Source organism: Poecile atricapillus, chromosome 21 (assembly GCF_030490865.1).
Source record: "Poecile atricapillus isolate bPoeAtr1 chromosome 21, bPoeAtr1.hap1, whole genome shotgun sequence".
Lineage (NCBI taxonomy): Eukaryota > Metazoa > Chordata > Aves > Passeriformes > Paridae > Poecile > Poecile atricapillus.
The window spans coordinates 5779028-5799510 of NC_081269.1; the positions used below are offsets into that span (position 1 = coordinate 5779028).

The 20483-nt window shown below is 53.3% G+C and overlaps 2 protein-coding genes across 2 annotated transcripts; one reads left to right on the forward strand and one right to left on the reverse strand.

The window, feature by feature from the left end:
• Positions 1–27: 27 nt before the first annotated feature.
• On the reverse strand, positions 28–8358 carry LOC131586923 (apoptosis-inducing factor 3-like). The gene is made up of 18 exons (XM_058854256.1): positions 8297–8358; positions 8120–8229; positions 7927–8036; positions 7482–7526; positions 7319–7400; positions 7064–7176; positions 6582–6668; positions 6265–6356; positions 5950–6080; positions 5292–5407; positions 4812–4883; positions 4408–4471; positions 3900–3976; positions 3702–3819; positions 3473–3571; positions 3006–3081; positions 2468–2572; positions 28–2343 (listed from the first exon to the last, which is right to left on the reverse strand). The coding sequence occupies exons 1-18, from the start codon at positions 8356–8358 to the stop codon at positions 2301–2303; spliced, it is 1602 nt and encodes a 533-aa protein (XP_058710239.1). The 3' UTR covers positions 28–2300.
• Positions 8359–15684: 7326 nt separating this feature from the next.
• On the forward strand, positions 15685–19788 carry TLCD2 (TLC domain containing 2). Its single transcript, XM_058854722.1, has 4 exons — positions 15685–15950; positions 16291–16373; positions 16868–16950; positions 18416–19788. Exons 1-4 carry the CDS (start codon positions 15763–15765, stop codon positions 18791–18793), a joined length of 732 nt encoding a protein of 243 aa, XP_058710705.1. The 5' UTR covers positions 15685–15762; the 3' UTR covers positions 18794–19788.
• Positions 19789–20483: the final 695 nt, after the last annotated feature.

Sequence of the window (20483 nt, forward strand, 5' to 3'; positions counted from 1 at the left end):
CCCCAACTGAAGCCACTCTGGGGTCCGATCCTTCAGGTGCCTTGGGTTTGTCCTGAGCCAAAGGCTGGGTGTAGCCCACAGGTCTGACCTGCTGCTGAGCTCAGGAGCTGGATTAATCCTGCAACATGCCAGGCAGTGGGATGGAGCCTGGGGAGAGGGCTGGCTCCACACCCACGCTGCCCTGCCGCGGGTCGGGCCGGGTGCGGTGGGGCCGGGCTGCTGGGCCAGCGTGAGTGACTCAGGGCCGAGTCACGCACAGCTCTGGACGGCTGTTCCCGGAACCTCTGTCCCTGGGAGGCCACACAGCCCTGACTGCACAGCAGTGCCAGGATTCCAGGTATTTTGGAGCTAGCAGCACTCAGAGGGGCCCATGGTGAACTTTATTGGGCTCTTCTGCTGTCCAGGCTCTGGCTCGTTGGTGAGCAGAAGCAGAAGACTGCCCTGGAAGGAGCTTGGAAGCTGCTCTTTGGGGCTGGAGAAGCCCCTGTCTTGCACTGAGTGAGAGGGGAGCTCCATTGGCCCAGCAAGGGCTCTGGGGAGCCTCTGCCCCCCAGGCTTTCCCACAGGACTGCTGGGACCACCAGCTCCCAAGCTGCCCTGGTGAATGGGACTCAGGGGAGTGTCCAGGCATTGCTGCTCAGGGCCTGCCAGAAAGAGCACAGCTCATCCCAGCTCCGAGGGCGGGCAGGGAGGAACAGCCCTGTGCTGAAATGTCTGCACAATCTCAACTTAATCTGCCTGCCCAGGCTCCAGCTGCCCAAGGCAGGGCTGCTCCCAAACTTTGGCACCCAGCAAAGCACAGAAAGTGGCCTGGTGTCTATTAAGTGGTAGAAGTAGAATAAGTCTCTTGTCCTGAGGTCTTTCCTTCTTACATAAAGCTGCTGTGCTTGGTGTGTTCTTGCTGATGGTTACAAGAAGCTGAGATTCTTTGGGGTAATTGTTGTCCAGAGGGACTGGGACTGCTGAACGCCCTTGGATCAGTTCCTCCACCTTGAGGCAGAGCCTGTCTCTTCCACCACAGCTGCCCTGCTGCAAGTCCATGCAAAACAGCTGGCACTTGCTCAGTGCCCAACATATCCTGGAGTGCAATGAGGGGCAGAAAGTCACGGTGTGTGTGGGGAGGAGGATGCCTGAGGGCAGGGAGGAGTAGCTCCTGGGCCATGCTCCCCCTCTTCTGCAGCACAGATTGATTTGATGAGATCTGTGTGCTCCATGTGCCTCACAAATCTACACATTTCCTGTCATGAAGGAACAACCTGTGCTGCTGAAACCCCGCTATTTCCTGGGTAAAATACGGCTCTTTCAGAGCAAAGAGTTGTCCCGAGCAGAAGCACCAAACCTGTGGGGTCAGGAAATGCAAAACATTGGATTTCAGGTCAAATTCATGTGTGAGGTGCCAGAGGACAAGTTTGGGTGTTTAACACAAAACCAGCACTGCAGTATCTCTCCTGCTGAGCGAAGGGCTCGGGCTCTGGCTCTCCTGCACTTCATGTCAAACCAGACAGGGTTTGGGCTGTCAGTGGGGTGTCCCTGTGGGAACTTGCCTGGCTCCTGGGACTTATCCTTCCTCCTGCACAGCCCCATGTGACTGGTGAGTAAGTGCAAGGTTTCCTGTAGAAAGCACAGCCTAGCTTGCTGTTGCCTTGCAAAAATCCAGTAACTCTTTCCTTTAGTATCTGGCCACCTCCTCCAAGCATCCAGCATGCAGGGACACAGCAGGCAAGGCTGGAGCTGGGATTTTTCTGCCAGAGGCTGGCTGTTTGCTGCTGCAGCTAATGCAATATTCAAGACAGCAGTGACACTGCCAGCAGGTGCTGCTGGCTCAGAGGTCAGGTGGCATCCCTCTGTCCTTAGGGGCAGGGTATTCTGTGCAAGTTCCTGCACACAGCCCACCTCGTTCCCTGCTGGGAGAGCAGCTTGTCTCAGTCACAGCTCCCCTTGCTGGGAAAATGTGTTTTTGCAAAGGAGAAGGTCAGCGTGACCGGTGTGCTAAATGAGAGCTCCCTGCCAACAGGGAAGGAACAGGAGGAGCTGGTGTATCTCTGGCTGGTGCATCTGTGCATGTGTGGTGGCTGCTGCCAGCTCAGACCCTCAGCTAAACCCTAGGCCATGGGCATCCTCCTCTCATCCAGCGCAGCAGAATACCGCATCTTCTGAGCTTTGCCCAGCACAAATTGTCTGCAAACACAAAATGCAGGTGCTGGGTTCAGCTTTGCTGATGGTTTTATTGCTCCAGGGTAGGAGGATGTGGAGCTATTAACACTTGGTTGTGAACCCCTCACAAGGGGCACACACCAAGCTTAGCTTTGTGCCAGTGAGGGGATGTTGCCAATGTCACAGGCCCTGAAAACAAGAGGTAGGATGGGGATTTGCAGTGACTTCTCTTGGTTTTGTGTCTCTCAGTGGGCTCTGCTGACATGGGGAACAGCACAGAGCCACCCACCAGCTCAGTCAGGATGTAACTTACTCTGCTTCTTCTTTGGAGATTTGTTTCCCCAAGTAAAAAACTTCTGCAATCAGAGACACCATGGGGTCACAGTTCAGGCTGGCAGCTGCAGTCACATGGCCATCCCTGGAACAGAAAGAGGAAGAATGTGGATCTTCTCAGTGTACATAGCTCAGCACAGCAGCATCCCTGTGGCACAGTGGCCAGGGAGCAGCTGTATTTCAGAGGGCTCAGGGCAGGGTGGCTGGTGCTGCAGGATGCACAGGGATTTGTGGCAGATTGCCTGGCACTGCTGGGAGCTGGGCACTGAGCCTGGGAGCAGTGGGGCAGAGGGAGAGATGTGTCCCAGGCTCTCTGCCCAGCTGGTGTCATCATTTGAGTTCATTCTCTTCTCTTCTCCTCCTTCCCTGCCCTGCTTTGGTTTTCTCTGGTTCAGCACCCAGCAGCTGCCTTTAGCACACAGCCAGGAGATGTGGAGCCTCTGTGGGATCTCTGCAAGCTGTAAGAGAGAGGACTGTGGCCTGTTTCCAGGGCATGGACTGGCCATGGATTCACTCACCTGATGTAAAAGATCAGGAATTTCTGTTGCTCCAGGCTGCCCTTCACAACAGTGTCTGTGTATCCCTTCCCACAGCCTGTGAGAGAGAGCCTGCTCAGGGAGCCCTGGCACAGCAGTTGCCACCCATCCCACCTCAGAGCCAGTGTGGGTAGGGACAGAGGGAACAGTGACTGGGGCTGGGACAGGGCTGGGGAGCAGACATGAAGGCCCTGGACAAGCAGAACTGACACTGAGCCTCTCCTTGGTTTGGAGAGGGAAGTTCTTCCTCTGTGACCTCTAAGCCACTGGAGATCAGCAAAGAACAAGAGCTCTGGGTGACCTCCAGGTCCAGGGCTCAAACTCACCATGGCAGCCTGTCCAGAGCTTGAGCTGCTTCAGGTGAACTCTGCAACCACAGCGTGCTACAAGCCCCAGACCCCACTCATGGGAAGAAGTTCTTCTGTTCCCCTCTCTCTGCCCCTTCCTACCTGCATAGCGGATGCTTTTCCCAAGCAACGTGGTCCAGAAGTAAGGAACAGTGTGCAACTCCTTCCCTCTCTTCAGCATGTTTAAAGCAGCACAGTGGCCTGGGATGAACCGACACACAGAATATTTTTCTTACAGGTCATTAAAAATTATTCCCCACATCTCCTGCTGTCCCTTCTGTCCCATTCCCATATCTAAGGGAGCTGGAAGGTGACATGGCTGTGCCCTCACCATGGGCCTCAGCCACTTGTTGGTGGTGGATGCTGGACCTGGCCCCATCGAGCAGCGCTACCGGGAAGGTGACCACGTCCCCCGCAGCAAACACATTCGGGATGTTGGTTTGCATGTGCTAATGGGACAAAAGGCAATTAGTGCAGTGATGAGAGGGAATGGATGGGGGGTGAGCTGGGATACTCAGCTGGCACTCACCAGATTCACCAGGATGGCACCTTTGTCATCTCTGGCAATGGGGGTGCCCTTCAGAAATGCTGAGTTGGGGGTTGACCCTGTGGGGAGAGGAGCAGGGACAAAATGCAGCAAAGCTGTGCAAGGACTGGGAGGAAATTTGGCCTCATAGTTGCTGTTCCTGTTTGGAGCAGTGACCTGTGCTTGGGCTGGTGCTGAGCCAGTGCAGGGGCAATAAAACCAGGGCCCAGGACACAGCACACACATCACATTTGGTGATGCAGCAGCACCCGGTGGAGCTCAGCAAGAGCCAAAGGCACAGCGAGAGTGTAACCAGCTCCTTTCCTCCTGCCAAGTGTGCTCATGGTGACTTTTCCAGGTGTTTGGGGTCAAGAGGAAGGGCTGGATGATAACAGAGTAGGAAAGAGACTGCAGGGAATAGTGTCCTGGAAATGAACTGTGATGCCCTGAGCTTGCTGGATGTTCTCCCTATTCCCAGAGCTGCCCCTCTCTCCCAGTTGGGGTCTCTTACCTATTCCCACCACTACCACATCTGCAGGGAGATTCTCTCCATTGGCAAGAACAGCCTCTGTGACCTGGAAAGAAGGAAGGATCATCAATAAAGAGTTAAAACCTCTGTCCTAATTCCCACAGCCTCCCTGCTGCTTTGCTCTTTGCTGTCTTTTTTCTCCCCCAGGTTTGGATCACCTTGTCCAACTAATGTGTGTTGCTGGGAATGTAAAAGAAAATCATGCTGTTGTCCCCGGGACAGGAACATTTACTGGTGTCCTTTGAGCCCAGAGCTGTGCTCAGTTAAAAGGAAGGGAGGGTCTAGACATAGGAGAGGAAAGACTTTTGTAGGCACTGGGTTATACCTCAACTTGAGCTTTTTTCCCCTAAAATTAACAGTTCAGGGATCACAAAGGCATGACTGACCTTTCCATCCTTTCCTTTCAGCTCACAGAGTTCTGTTTTCATGTGGAACTTCACCCCTTTATTTTGCAGCATCTGAAAAGGACTGGTTTGAGTATTCATTAGGAAATTCCAGGCTATAAAAACAGCTGTACCCAGCCAAAACCCAGGCAGGCAACTCTGCTGCTGCTCCAGGCTGCAGGGAGGCTCCATTTGTGTCCCTGGCTGATGCAGGCAGCTTGGAAGCCTGGCTCTTCTCTGCAGTCCTGGTCAGGACTGGTGTGTGAGGTGGGTTTGGGATGAAGAATTGATGTGTCTGGGGGGGAAGATTGGGACCAGCCGTGTGTGCAGAGCTTGTGGGTGAGCTGTGGGTGAGGACAGAGGCTGGGCATGCAGAGCTATGACTCAGCACAGGGGTGAGGTTTCCTGGGCTGCTGTGGATCCCTGGGCTGCTTGGATATCATGTGTTCTCCATCCTAGAAATTAGCCCCAGGTTTTCCTAACCTTCATGGTGACACCTCCAACCTGAGGACCCAGGGCATGCTGGAAAGGGAACTCCTCTCTTTCCACCACTGAGATGGTTCCAGCCTTGTCTGAGAGGAAGGCAGCCACCTCCATTCCTGCAAGGAAGAGGCATGCCCAAGGTAAGCCTGCTGCAAGCATGAACCTGCACCCTTGGAAACCTTCTCCTCTTCCAGGAGGACAAATCTGATGTGCTGCCAGTGTTGAACTGCTTTGCTGTGCATTTCTGGGCTGAGGTATTTAGCTCCCCCCATTCTTTGTTCTTGTGCACACAGACCTGGATGTTAGGAGATGCAAATAGCTCCTGGTTATGTACAAAATAACTCTCTGTGCCTTAGCCCCTTGCTTTCCCAATGCTTCTGGGGAATCCAGCTCTTCTGGAGGACAGTGACCTTTTCATAAGGCACATTTCCCTCTGTCCATGTGTAGCAATTGTTTATAGCTCTCAAAGTTTCTGGCTATCAGAGGAAAGAATGAATGTGTGCTGTGTAACACACACACCCCCAGAAGCTCCAGGGAGGATCCCAGCTGGGGAAAAAAGGAACATCCCTTCCCTGAGGGCCTCCAGTTAATGTGCACACCAACAGAAGGGGGTTTGAAGGCCCTCACTGATGGTTTGACACCCACTCCAGCCTGGTACCTATGAATGAAGCTCCTACAATCACCAGATTCTTCCCAGTTGCCAGCTCCAAGATCTTGCTGGACTCTTCTGGGGTTTGAAGTGTGTAAATGTTCTGCAGGTCTGCACCTGGGACTTTGAGGAAACCACAGCTGAAAGAGAGAGAATCCAGATGCATTCCATGATATAAATTAAACAGAAAGAATGAGAAGGGAGCACAGACTGGGAGCTGTGTCATTCCATTCTGCCCTTTCATCTCATTTCCTACCTCCACCTCTACATCCCAATGTTGTCCTGCCTAAAATCCTGTGTGTGGCAAACACTTTGTGCACTCACTGGCTGCCTGTTGCAATGAGCAGCTGGTAGTACTTCTGAGAGGATCCATCCATGAAGCGAACCTTCTGCTTCTGGAAATCCACGGACACTGCCTGGAGAAAAGAGGGGGCATAGGTCAGACAGGTACCTCTGATCCATCCTCTGTTTTGCCTGTGCATGTGTGCCTTGTTTCTGGGCACTCAGGTGAGATGAGGGGTGCTGGGGTCCTCTCTCCCACTTCCCACAGGTCCATCCATGGATGCACAGATCAGTGTTACACCCTCCCCATGGCAGGAACAGGATCACCCACTGAGGACTGAGTTCAGCTGCTCTGGTACCTCTTTCTCTGCCCAGAACTCTATGCCCTGAGCCTCGAGGAATTCAGGTTTCCTCAGGTAGACGTCCTCAGCTTTCAAGTTCATTTCCTGGAAACACAACAAAAATATGAAATGAAGCACTTCTAACAGACAGCAATTCTCCTGAAGTGTTTCTTGTGGAGTCAGTTCATAAAAGAGGTGAATTTTGCATTAGTGAATCACAGCTCCCCCCACTGCCCCATCCCCATCACCTTGTCCCCACCTCAGAAAAACCATCAAACTTTAGTGGGAGGAACTCAATAAAAGGAAATAAAAACATCAGCTCATGTTGACTCTGATCAAAGACTTCTGTGAAGAAAAAGATGTTTTCCTGGAAATAACACCTCTGTTCTTTTTGGATGCCTCAGCACTCCTGCTTTGCTCACTCCATTGCTCCTGGCCCTGAGTGTGGCCCATGTCACACGTGGTGCCCAGGCACAGTCCTGCCCTTGTCACACACCAACCTTGCTCAGTTTGGACTTGTCATAGGGAACGTGTTTCTCATTGGTGGCCATGATGATCCTGCCAGTGAATCCCTCCTGGCGAAGAGTCTCTGCACACACCAGGGCAGCCACACCTGCAAGAGATGCTCGTCTCAGCCCTCTGACACGTCACTGCGGTGGAGGAGGAGGAGGAGGAGCAGGTCAGTCCTCCCTGGAGAGGAGAGTGGCAGCTCCCAGCGTGTGTGGAGGGGTCAGAGCTCAGATCCCTTCACTGACCTCCCCCCAGCAGCAGCATTGTGTTCCTGTTGAGGAGGCACCTCCTGCTTGTGTCCTTCACCCTCAGGCTGCTTTCCAGGTCCTGCAACAAAATGCAAAATGCTCAAGTCACACGCAGCCCAAGGTGCTGTCTGTGCTCAGTGACAGCAGGTAAGGTCAGTACCTTCTTTTTTGCTGTAATAAACACCTTTCCATCTTCCACTGTTACCTGAAGGAGAGAAAGGAGAGGTTTTTTAAGTGCTGCATCCATGAGGTTGTGGTAGGAGCTCTCCTGGGAGATCTTGGTCCAGTGTGCCATCTGCCTCTGACTCTGATCTTGGATGTCACATGATGCTGAGGAACTCATGAGCTTTTCTCCTCATCCTAAGAGTACTGAGGAAGAGCTATAAATTCTCTTTTTCTTTCCAGAAGCACTTGTGCTGCCTCTGAGGAATACCAGGATCTATGGCACCACCTTTGATTGAAAGGAGCTTCAGGGCAGGGAGTTGCATAATCCCAAGAATCATCCCTTGTGTTGAAGCTCTGAGTGACAGAGCTGTGGTCAGGGCAGGGAGCTTGTGAGAGAGAATGAATGTGAGAGGCTCCCAGATGGGAGGATAAGAAGTCACCTTGAAGCAGGAGATACAGTCCAGAGCAGGGTATTCCTCAATGTCGCCAGTCCTGATGTTAAAGCAGGCCCCGTGCCAGGGGCAGCGCAGCCTCTCCCCTCTCAAGACCCCTGCAAGAGAACCCCCCCAGCTGAGCAGGGAGAACCAACCTCCTCAAGGTGGTTTTTTTCCCACTGCCCCAAGCTGGGGTTACCTTTGCTCAGCGGAGCACCGTAGTGGGGACATTTGCTGCCTAGAGCATGGAATTCCATCCTGTTCCTCACCAGCAGCACTGGGTAGCCAGCCACCGTCACCTCCAGGAGCCTGGGGGAGAGGTGCAGAGGTGGGCACAGATCCACCTAAATCCCCACCATGACCCCCAGGCACTCACTGTCCATCCCCAACATCATCCTCCTTGCAGATCTCTTCAGTGATGGTGTCATCGCTGTCCATGCTGGTGGCTGCTGGGAGCTGGTGGAGGTCAGGCACTCAAGGAGTCACAAATTCTGATGAAACAGCAAAATGACCTTCAACTGGTGGAAAACTCCCCTTCCTTAGCTTTGTGTCCAAACTCAACACCCATTCCTCTGCCCTTTTCTCCTCTGAATTAACCCACTTCTCCTTTTCAGCTCCCTGTCCCATTCAACTCAACTGCAGCGCAGGGTGAGTGAACAGAGAGGATTAACGGCTCTTGTAAATAAATACCATTATTTATGGGGAGGTGCCGCTGCTATAGCCCATGTCTGCCTCAAATTTAGCCTAAAGAGATGCTTCAGTCTCTCCAAAGCCTCTCTAATATTTATGCAGAGATGTTATTCGTGTAATTGCTGTGAAAGCACTAATCCCCACACAAAATGCCTCCTGGGCTAGAAAACAGCCAACCCCCTTGGTCCATAGTGCTCTCCCTGCCTTAGCAGTCATTGAGAGGCTGTTTAGGAATCTCCCACTCTATTTTGGAGGGGGAAAAAAGCAAGAAATGGAGCAAGGGAAGGTCATTCAAGGCAGGTTTCGGTGCAGGGTGGTGACTTGCTCCTGCAAATCCCCTCTGCACCGCTTCCCTAATCCCAGGTTCTTTAGGAGAAGCATTGGTGGGTACTCACCTGGTCCTGCCAGGGGGGTTCAGGCACCTGGTCAGTCCCCTGGGTCAGAGAGCCACCACTGCTTCTGTCTGCAGCTTTCCTGTGAGGTGACACCCTGGTCTCACCACAGGTGCTCTGCCCGCTGCCAGCCCACGGCTGGTGATGCTCTTCCCGAGTTGCACAACGCTCCTCTCCATCAGGAGATGCAGCTCCTGGAAGCGGCTGCCTGCCAGGGAGCTTTATCTGATTTTTGCAACTGACCTGCGCCTAATTAAGGGTATTTTGCTGGGGTTTAGAGTTGCAAAAGAATTGAGGGCACATAGGAATTATGGCACAGGTGTGGTGTAAAGATGGGGTGCGTCATGGGCAGTGTGACCAGAAACTCAAGGAGATTCAGTGATATCCCATGGTCCCTTCCCACTGCCCCTTTTCCTGATGGAAAGCACTCCAGTTCAACACAAGGTATTTTTGCAGCACTTTGGATTGATATTGCTACTTTTCATATTTTTCAACAACATTTAAAATTCTTTAATTTGATCTTTTGGTAGAATTTTTCTCCGTTGATTTTAAGGACCATGAAGTTTTCAGCAGCTCTAGCATGTGCCTTACATCCCAGCTCTGCTCCTGGTTCAGTCACTGATGTCCAGGCACACGATCCCATCATCTCTTGGCCCATGAAGGATGGCATGGAGCAGGGTGCTGCTTGCTGGGCTATTTTTACAACAAAGTGGGAGTTGCAAAAAACTGGGAGTAACACCTACACTGTTTGTGTCTCCTCTTATTCTTATCTCTATTTCACATTCAATGTTTCACAACCTAAAATATGCCTCAAAAATTAAGGGAAGAGAAGCTACCAACAGCACGCTTCCATCATCTCCCTTGCAGAACAGGAGATCCGCAGGGATCAGCTCCCTGCCAGCAGCACGTTCCCAAATCCAGCAGCAGGGGGAATAAAAATCCTCTGGCAGGGATGACCCAGAGAAGAAGGCACATGCAGGATGCTGGATAAATGCAGGCTGGATTATTTGGGAAGCAGTTAGATTCATGGGACCCTCCAAGCCATGAGCACCCCTTCCTTCAGAGCAGAATGCTGGGACACTGCCCATTGTCCGGACAATCCTGGCCCACGGGCTCTGCACACCCACGATGGACACAGGAACGAGGGATTTTCTCACAGCACCAATGAGCAGCTTCTGGGCTCTGCCCTCCTGGCCAGGAGCCTGAATGTGAATCAATTTGACTGCCAAATGTCCGTATTTAAACTCTCTGTAATTATTCCCCAGAAGCACATTCCCACGTGGAGGAGCAGCAGCCCTCGCGGAGCGTTCTCTGACTCAGCAGAAATCGCTGGAAAACGTTTGCTCACGGATGGAAATCTGCAGTGAACAGGCAAAGGGGCAGGCACAGAGGTGTGCAGCTTTGGGATCAGGCAAGTGAAGCTTGATCCTGTGCAGGGACATTTGCACTGCAGGGCTGAGCAGCAGATTCGACTGCTGGATGATGCTGGATGCTGCACCCAGGAAAGGCTTTTGTGAAGTGCAAAGAGAAGGGCAAAACAAAATGCCTGACAGAAGTAAAGATGGCAGAATGGATATTAAAAAGGTGATAGATAAAGGATGCAAAGTAGAAAAGGGCTTTGGATGTCAGAGAGAAGGTGGGAGTTGGCTGCAGGATGTCAGGAACACACAAGATGCCCTCAAGGGACTGGGATGGGATTGGAGGCAGATTTTCAGGAAGATGCTCTGTAAACATCTTTTGAACCTTTTTAGGCAAACCAGAGGTGGTTATTCAGAGGTTTGTGGACCTTTGCTTGCAGCACAAGTCAGGATTAAACGTAGAAAGGAGGAGAGGAAAAGGAAGTGGTGCCCTCAACCACAAACAGAGCCCAGGTGGGCATCAGACATCTCAGAGCAAATCTGCCACCCACGTTGGTGCTGACTCACACGAGCTGCTGAGCTGACCTTGGATTTTATTTGATACCTTCACTTCTGCTGTGTCTCCCCAGTGCTGCTGGTCCTCCAGAAAACTCAAGTTTAGAGGCAAAGATTTAAAGGGTGTAACTTTCTTGCTTTTGAGTTCCCACCACCATCAGCTGGAGTAGCACAATTTTTCATGCCATGGCTGTGTGGATTCATCTTTTTCCTACCTTTTTCCTGGCTCGCCCAGCTCAGGCCCTTTCCCTGCTCTACCAGACCCACTGATTTTAACAAGCAGCACCCATGGAGTCAAATCATAGGAAAACTGCTCAGTTGCAGGAAGAGGAAGTGAGGTGAAACCTGCAGCAGAGCTGAAGTGATTAATGGGGCACTGCTCTTGGAACAGCTTGGTTTGTGATATTAATAACGAGAGAATTCAGGAGGGAACCTAACCTGTTCCAAGCCACAGAGCAGGCAGCAGCAGGAGATGCAGTGGGGAAGCTCCTGTGCTTGTATTTGTAAAATAAGAGGAATTGAGTGGGCACAGAGGGTGTGATGCTGAACTGGGTGTAGTGGACGTGCTTCCACCTTGGAGGACTCATTCTTAACCTGTCTGAAATGCAAAAAAAACACATGTAGTCATAAATGCATCATAATCATAATGCAAATGCATATTCATCAAAAATTACTTAAGCTTGAGACTGGTGAATTAGACAGGGAAAAAAATGTTTATCCCACAAGGGAAGAAGACAAGGAAAAGGAAATATTTAGTAAGAATGAATTTGCTTACAGGGTAAGAATAATTATATGTGGTGTTTCACATTTTCTTCCTAAGCATTCATGTCTGGTGATGGTGAGAGATGGGATACAGGCCTTGCAGACACCTGGCACCACTTCACAGTGAACACTAGGAAAAGAAAGAAGGAACTTGAAACCTTACTAATAACAGCACATCAACAGTTCAGAAAGTAGAAACATTTGGGGCATGGCAGCTGCTGAAAGCAGAGGAGACCTGCTGCTGTGTACTTGAAGGGGATTTGCCATTCAGTGGAATTTTGTTCATGCATACCTGTGCAGCTGGAGTGAGGAGAGAGCACATCCTTCGTGCCACTGGTTCATGACAGCTGGTCCAGCTCAAGCCCTTGAGAAACAGCTGAGCCTGCAGCATCCTTAGGGACACCCTGCTGTCAACACAGGTTTCTCCAACAAATCCCTTGTGCCAAGTCCTGAGGGAAAAACATGTCCTTTCAGTCCTGGGAAAAAGGAAGAAGGCCAGAAGAAGAGCATCCAGATCAACCTGCCCTGGGGCCATTTATCATGTGGGCAAAGCAGGCTTTGCCTGGGTGGTTTGGGAGCATTCCCACAGGCTGCAGAAGGCAGCTGCTGTGCCCAGTCTGCAACTGGTATCTGGCACCAGAACATGCTGGTTCTGTGAAGCTCCCAGGAGACATTGTGCTCCAGGAATAATCTCAGGAAGGATGAGCAGCCTGGGCAGCAGAACACCTGCAGGGCTGGTCAAAACACTGTGGGATGGAAGGAAAACCCTTCTCTCAGGAGTGAGAGCTTGCAGATCTGGGCAGGGTAAATGGGCAGGCAGTGGTGCAAGTGCAGATGATTTCCTCTGACAGATGATTTCAAGTCCAGTGGTCAGTGGTAAAGTGCTGCACATTTTGGCATCTCTTGCCTTAAATTCTGGAGCTGCTCACCACACTCAGAGACTGAAATCCCTTTCTCCCGTGTCCACAGCAAGTTCTACCTGGACAATATCTAGCTTTCCCATCAGGAAGGTGTTCCTGGCTGGAAAGGGTGGATGCTCAAGTTTGAATTGATTTCAGCTCTCTCCACAGCTAACTCTGCAATGCCTGGGCATGCTTTGCCATGCAGAACCTGCATTTTGCACAGTAGATCCTTTCATAAGTGTGGAGCTCCAGACTTCCTGAATGGAGATGTGGATATATAAAGCATTCCTACATCATTTGACTTCTTATGTCCTAAGCAGAAAGAGTGGTGACACAGTTTAGAGAGGGATGGAGACAACAGCTAATTAAAGTTTGGAAGCCAAGCTTCTTGATTTGTTTTGAGCTTTTGCTCAGATTTCTTCAGGTGTGAGCCAGGTCTGGCATTAGGTGAGCAGATGGGTTTTATGACTCCTTGGATGTGGAGAGGCAGATTAAGGGAGGGAAGATTTCCAAAAACAGGAGCATAACTTGTGCCTGGCTCCCACATCTGCTGGCGCTGGTGAGTCCTCTGTGGCATCTGGGAGCAGAGTGGGCTCCTCCTTAAATAAGGGATGGTGGAAGTGCAGAAGCACACCCAAACCCCCACCCAGGAGTAGCTGGGGAGCATCTGGAGGGGGACAGAGTTCAGCTGGCAGAATCCCTGCGGTGGATTATCACTAGACTGCCAGCTTTTTATTGTGGAAGATGGGTTGTGTCTCTCGGATGTGCTGCAGAGAAACTGCAGCCTGGGAAAGGGAGACAAAAACGATTGTCTAGCTATTGAATAAAATTCTGTCCTCTCGATTTACACCCCGACTGCCTCTGGAAAGCCCCTACACCATGGGATTAGCTGTGGTGCCAGTGGCATTATGGGATGGACCTGGGCACGTCCTTGCTGGTATCTGCAAGGAGTCCCCTGCCCTGCTGGGAGCACCAGGCTCAGCTGCCTCTCCGCAGAAAATGAGGTCGTTTGGGGACAGACGGAAAACTTCTGGAAATCTGGGTGAAAAAGGCAGTATCTCCAAATAAGGTGGGAATGAGGAATCCCATCAGATTCTTCCAGGGCTCCCAGTCCTCCAGCGGGCGTGCAGGGACCTCTTGTGGCAGCTGCGGCCGAGAGCTCCCGTCCCTGCTCTTGTGTTCGGGTTCTTTTGGGACACGCCTGGCCCCCGAGCCTGCGGCGTGTGGTTGAATATTTGGCCTGATCTGGTGTCAGGGGACTTGTTTGTAACTGGGCTTGGAAGTCTCCGGTTCCAAAACCGCCCCCGGTTAATGCCATTGCTGCAGAGGAAGGAAGACAAGGAGAAAAGGCTGGAATCGGGGTTGTAAGAAACTACAGCTCAATGGGAAGCCCTGGTAAAATTAAATAAAATCTGGGATAAAATGACCCAAAAAGTAGTTTATATGTAACTGTGGGTAGTGCTCTAGCAATGGGATCAAAGTCCTTGAACCAGAGGCTCAACTAATCACGGCTTAAATTCCTCCCATGCAGAAGTGGTAGGTAAAAGCTCTCCAGCCTCCAGAAACATTTTAACTATTCCTGTCCCCGAGCCCGGCTGAATGATCATCTTTAGGATAAACTCACCACAAATGGAGAAGCCCTTAGGGAAACGGGGCTGGACTTGCAGGCATTCCATGGTCTGGGATTTTCCCTTCAGGCAGGTGAAGGGCAGAGTTCTCACCAGGGAAAGGGGCAGTCAAGATTTTTTTGAGGCTAAAACACCGCAGATAGCTTCTCATTCAGAAACCGGCTCTGTGCAATTTTATACTCAATTAATTGTTAAATGATTTTTCTCCTCAGTGCCCTGAGCAGCCCAGCACGTCTCCAAGGCATGTCTCTCTTTCCTCAGCACATCTTATGCTGAACAAAAATGTCTTTGCATTTGGTCTTCTCAGTAACAGATTAGCCTGTGTGATCCTTGCAGTCCTAATACACGAGATTATTTTAAATCCCCTGAGCACTCAGGACTGCCTATTACTTCAGGCAGTGTCTCCCTGCCACGTAACTGTTATGAAAGTACATTGTCTTGCCTGGCTTTTAAGCAAATTTGTTCAGCATGAAGAGATGCTTTTCTATCAGTTGGGACTATCATAGAAATACAGAATCGTTTAGGTTGGAAAAGAACCTCATCCGTCTCCCAATTTGATTTAATCACACAGCGTCCCTTCCATCAGTGTGTATTTAATGTTTTTGTGTCCATCACCCCAAAGCCAGGACAGCAACTAAGAGCTCAGGCTCCACACGCTTCTGTTTCAGCGAAGAGGAAGTAGAAGATTTCATCCAAAATTAATACCTCAAAGGAGAGGTGGAGTTTGACATTAATCGGTGTGTACACGGTGACTCAGCCTGGCGGCAGAAGGGGAAGCGAGGGCTGTGCAGCAGCTTCTGCTGGAGACATCAAAAAGCAACAAGGGAACGATCAAATTACGGGAAGCTGGAAAAGCAGTTGTAGGGTAGAACTAAAATTGTGGCTAAGGGATTGTGAATTGCCACAACCTCCAGAGAACAGGGCTGGGGTATCCCAGACATCGGGAAGCTCCTCTCGGGACCAGACATGGGACAGGGGGATGAGGGGTAACAGTGCTGTGGGCAGAGCGTTTTTCGGCAAGGCAATCAGATCTTTTTCCGTGCTTGATGTGCGCTCAGCCCCAGTGCTGTGGTTGGAGGGGTCCTGACCCGGGGTGAGCAGCGGCTCGGAGAGCTCCTGCCCAAGGAAGCGGTGACGGGCATCACCTGCCGGGGATGCTTTGGGGTGAAGGACCGCCAGCCGCAGCACCTCACGGGAGAGGCGTTCGGCCACCCGGTGCCACCAAGGTGGAGGAGAAAGCTCCGGGAACGAGGGAAGTGCCCCCGGTTCCCGCACAGCGACGGGACACGCGTTCCCCGCTCCATGGCACGCTCTCAGCCGCTCCGGGCTAGCGCCGCTTCTGCCGTGCGATGCCGGGGAAGGCGGATCCCTCTCCGGGGGCTCAATTCCCGTTCTCCCGCTCCCCGACGAGAAGCGCGGCCGGTGCAGGGCGGTGCCGGCGGGGCGGTGCCGGTGCCCGGGGCGGTGCCGGTGCCCAGGGCGGGCCCCGGGGCTGGGCGAGGCGGAGCCCGTCGGGCAGCGAGGCCGGTCCCATGGGAGCCCGGCGGGCCGGTGGATGCCCATGGCTTTCAGCCCGGGGCTGCTGGTGGTGGCCGGTTCCTTCGCCGCTTTCCGCCTGCTGAACCGGGGGCTGGAGCGGCTCGTGCCGCCGCCGCCCTCGGCCCGGCGCAACCGCTGGAAGTGGCGCAACATCTGGACATCGCTGGCACACAGCGTGCTCAGCGGCGGCGGGGCGCTGGCCGGGTGAGCGGCACCGCCGAGCCCCGCGGGGACACCGGGACACTGGGAGGGAACGGGGACGTCGAGGGACCCCGACGGGAACCTAAAGGAAATGGGGGTGTTGGGGACCCTGGGGAGTGTGAGGAGCTGCAGACCGGGGGGCACTGAGAGAGGGAGGAAAGTCCGAGGGAGAGGGAGGCACCAGGGAATGGGGAAAACAGGAGGAGAGGGGTGGCTGTGGGTGGAGCTGGGCAACAGGAGGCCTCCGGGGAGGGTCGGCAGCACCAGGTGGGTATTGAGGACGCCGGGAGGGAAATGGGGAAGCAGAGGCGCTGCCCGACACTCACAACCTCTCTCCCTACAGGTTCTACCTCCACCCCGAGATGTCCAACGACCTGGTGGGCACACACCCGCCCGGGGCGCACAGCCTGGTCGCCGTGTCTGTAGGTGAGGTGTGGCGATGGACTGTCCCCTGCTCTGTCCCCCGGGGGGTCTTCACGGGCTCGTCGGTGCCTGACACCAGCCCCTCGAGCCATGTCGCGATGTCTCAGGCACCTCGAACAATCGCCCTATTCTTGGCAAAGGACAGTGGCTCCTTTCTGTCCCACGGCACCCGCAGCCAGGAGATACTGGGCACCGGGCTGCCCTCCACCGTCCTCGGGGGGAGCTGGGGCTTGGGGCGTCCCAAAAGTGCCCACATGGGGTTGGTGGAGTTGGTGCCTCTTCCTGGAAGCACGTCCTACAAAGTGATTGCAAGAGGGATCCAAACCACACCAATTTCCTTCTTTTCCTGTGTGTGACTCCCCACCCACACGGATGTGACCATCACTTCCCTGGGGGGGCTGCCCAGCCCAGTTAGGTGCAGAGCCCACTGGGGCAGGGGGGTTCATTGGCATAACCGTTCCTGATAGCCTTTTTGTTCACGGACTCTCCAATCCCAGGCTATTTCCTTGAAGACTTTGTGGACATGTTGTGCAATCAGAAACTTCATCAGTCCTGGGAGCTGCTCTTTCATCACTCTGTGGTGAGTGCACAGCACAGGTACCACCAGGGGGGCTGGGGATGGGGGACACGAGTGAGGCTCCCACTGTTGTTTGTGTGGGTGTTTGCTGCCTGATATTAAGTCTGATTTTATTTCCTGGGGAGAGGAGCCCAGACAGCAGGGCCTGGAGCTCCTCTTGGTCCTGCAGGACTCTGTACTCATAGATGGTCTACAGAAAGGCATCCAAAAATGGACTAGGAAAACAGCATGTGTACGTGGAGTATGAGGGCAGAGGGCTGGGCTGATCCACAATAGTGTCACTGACAGCAGTGACCCAGGAGTCCCCTCTGGCACGGGTGAACATCTCACCTCCTGTGGCTCTTGCCCTCCTGAGCACCTGCACACCCCCTCCATCCACCTCTCACTCCCCAGGGTGCTTTCCTCCCACCTGTGGCTGGTGTGCCTGGAGCAGCTGTGATGCAGGACCCCTGCTCCAGTGCCTTCTGCCTGTCTTGCTGAGATTTCTGTGGGTTTCTCTCTGATCACCTCTGATGTCCAGGTGCTGGAGTGTTTTTCCCAACCAAAACAATTCTGTGATGCTGAGACTGGGTGCTGCAGGGCAGGGGGGTGGCACAGCCCAGAGCTGAGCAGCGGAGATGCTGCAGGGTTCAGAGGAGGCTCAAGGGTGTGCAGGGTCTGGGGAGGGGGACAGGGACAGTGCTGGCACTCACCTGGGATGAGATGGGGTAGTCAGACCTGCTGTCAGTGAGCCCTGGGGCTCTGCTGGCTGCTGCTGGTGAGCCAAAAGTTCATCTCCACAATAGAGCTAATTCAAGCCAAGACAGTGACTTAACGAGCGGGGAGCAGATAATCTCATTACAGAGCCCATACAGAGAACAGCATTAATGGCATAAACCAAAGAAAGGACTGAGTGTGCTGAAGCGTGGGCAGGCAGAGCCTGTCCCTCTGCCTGGCAGGGAGGGTGCGGGGCAGGAATCCTGTCCCAAACAGCCCAGTCCTCTCCTGCAGCACCCAGCAGCCCCAGGGTGCTTCAGGGGGCTCTCTGATACACCAAAGCCACCTAATCCCTGCAGGGTGCCTGTTCTGGAGAGAATCCCTGAGCCAGCAGCAGCCATAGCCCTGGGCTACGCTCTCCCTTCCTGTCCATTCACTGTGTTTGGAAAAACCTGCCGGGCCACAACCGGCTGCATTTCCCAGGCCACAACAGCAGGGTTAGGTCAGGCTGCTTTGTCTCCTCAGCCAGCCTGGGGCTTAGAGAGCTGTTTCCTTCTCTTCCCACTGGAACAAAAAAACCCACTCAGGTTTCATGCAATGGTGAGGAGGTGCCAGAGGCTTCAGTGCTGCAGGGATGACCGGTGGTTTGGCACTGCTGTGATGATCCTTTCTACCTCTGCTCCACGCTGTGCCCAAGTGTGGAGGGTTCCAGCTTGCAGCAGCTGAGAGCAACCAGCCCCTGGGCTCAGCCTCTCTTCTCCCTCCTTCCCAGGTGATCATCTGCTTTGGTATTGCTGTGCTGCTCCACCAGTACGTTGGCTTTGCCCTCGTGGCTTTACTGGTGGAGATCAACTCCATCTTCCTCCACCTGCGGCAGATCCTGCTCATGGCCAACCTGGTGCACACCACCTGCTACCGCCTCAACAGCCTCATCAACCTGGGCACCTACGTGGTGTTCCGCATCGCCACGCTGGCCTGGATGACCCGCTGGCTCTTCCTCAATCGCCAGAACGTGCCCCCGGCCACCTACGCCGTGGGCACGGTGGGCATGGCAATCATGACCCCCATGAACATCATCCTCTTCTACCGCCTGCTGCGGAGTGACTTCTTCAAATCCAGACGGGACGTGCGGCGGGAGAAGGAGGACTAGCCTGGGAGGAGGGGCAGTTCCAAGCCCACGGAGCAAGTGGAGGGTGAACGTGGCTGTTTCAGTACCTTGCAGGGAGGGGCTGCACTAACAGAGCATCCAGGCTTTTCTTGTGGCTCAAGATCCTGGGCCCTGCACAGCAGAGGAGGTGCTCATGGACCAGGATCTGCTCCCCAAACACTTTTGGATGATGTGGTCGGACAACTGGAAGCTGCTCAGAGAAGTCTCGACAGGTCTCACAGCTCCCTGAGGCACCACTGAGATGAGAAGGGGGCAGAACAGCATGGTTTCCCCACTGCTCTTCCAGACATCCTGGCACCACAGGGTGTTTCCAGTCCCTCTGGTGCTGCAGCCCCCAACATCCCACCAGTCACAGGACACTGAGTTCTCTGTGCTATCTCCTATGGGAACACCAGCAGCAAGACTCCAGGCAGACTCCTTGGAGCAAAGGATGATGGTGATGGTCAATAAAAACCAAACCCTGCACTGATGAGCCCTCCCTGAGGAGATTGTCCATGCTGAGACCTGGCTGGCTGGCAGGTGACCACTGTGGGGTCCAGGTCGGGGACAGCCCCAGCCTCTCCTTACAACTGGGGCTTTTTCCATATTGTTTCATCCCCAGATAATTTAAGTGCCCATAAATGAGCGTGGGAGAGCGTGAGTGGCCGGCAGGAGGATGCTGTGTGATGGTAACTTCCCACAGATCCGGGGTTTTCAGGCACCTTTTAGGACTCGGGCATCTGTTAGGAATGCCAAGTTGTGCTGCAGAGCCCGGTGTAATGCTCTCACCCGGCAGCAGAGGCTCTTACTAACACGAGCTTTTAATAAATGGCTGCAAATGAAGTGGCTTGAGGGGAAAGGGCTGAGAGGGGACAAAAGGACTCAGCATCCCAGCTCACTCTGGGGGTGTCACTGCTTAGCACAGTCTTTACCCTGTGTCTCCCTGCCACGGAGTGAAAATACAGTGTACACTGGCACACTCTACCTCTCTTCTTGTGTGTTTTTTTTCCCTATCCCTCTCCTTTCTGTGGAAGAAGATGAAGGTTTTAAAATGTTTTTCTACTCCACGTTTCCTTTTCCTCACCAATTCTCACACACTGGGCTGCTCCCCATCAGCCCAGCACTGTGTATATAACAGGATCATCCCACTTGGAGTTACGTGAACCAGTCTGGGTTCAGAAATCCCCTGGGCCAGTCACGTTTCCTTTGTGTGGCAAATAAGCTTTAACACAAAATCTCTCACTTGGTTTGAAGAGCTTGGGGACAGGCTGGAGCAAGGCACTGCCCGGAGAGGGTGGCACGTGTTCTGAGGAAGGAGACACATTCCTGCTGGGCAGGGAAAGACGAGTGATCCATGGGCAGTGTGAGGCTGGAGACAATGCGTGGCCAAAGCCGCTTATGTTTCTATTTGTGGAGAGCAGGGCAGCTTCCAGGTGCTGGGCACAACTACTCCAGGTTTGGGTTTGTCACCTCAAGCAGTCTTGAGGTGCCTGTGTGCCCCTCACAGCTCCCAGCTGGAGCAGAACTGTCATCAAGGGCCTTCTCTTTGGTTTGACCCATGTATTCCAAATTCTCCTGGAGCTGCTCCACTGATCCTTGCCCTCAGCACAGCCCCTGCATCCGCTAAAAACGCTGCCTGTGCTCTCCAGCCTCTGCCCACAGCCGGGATGTTTCTCAAGGCCTGGATTGTGTT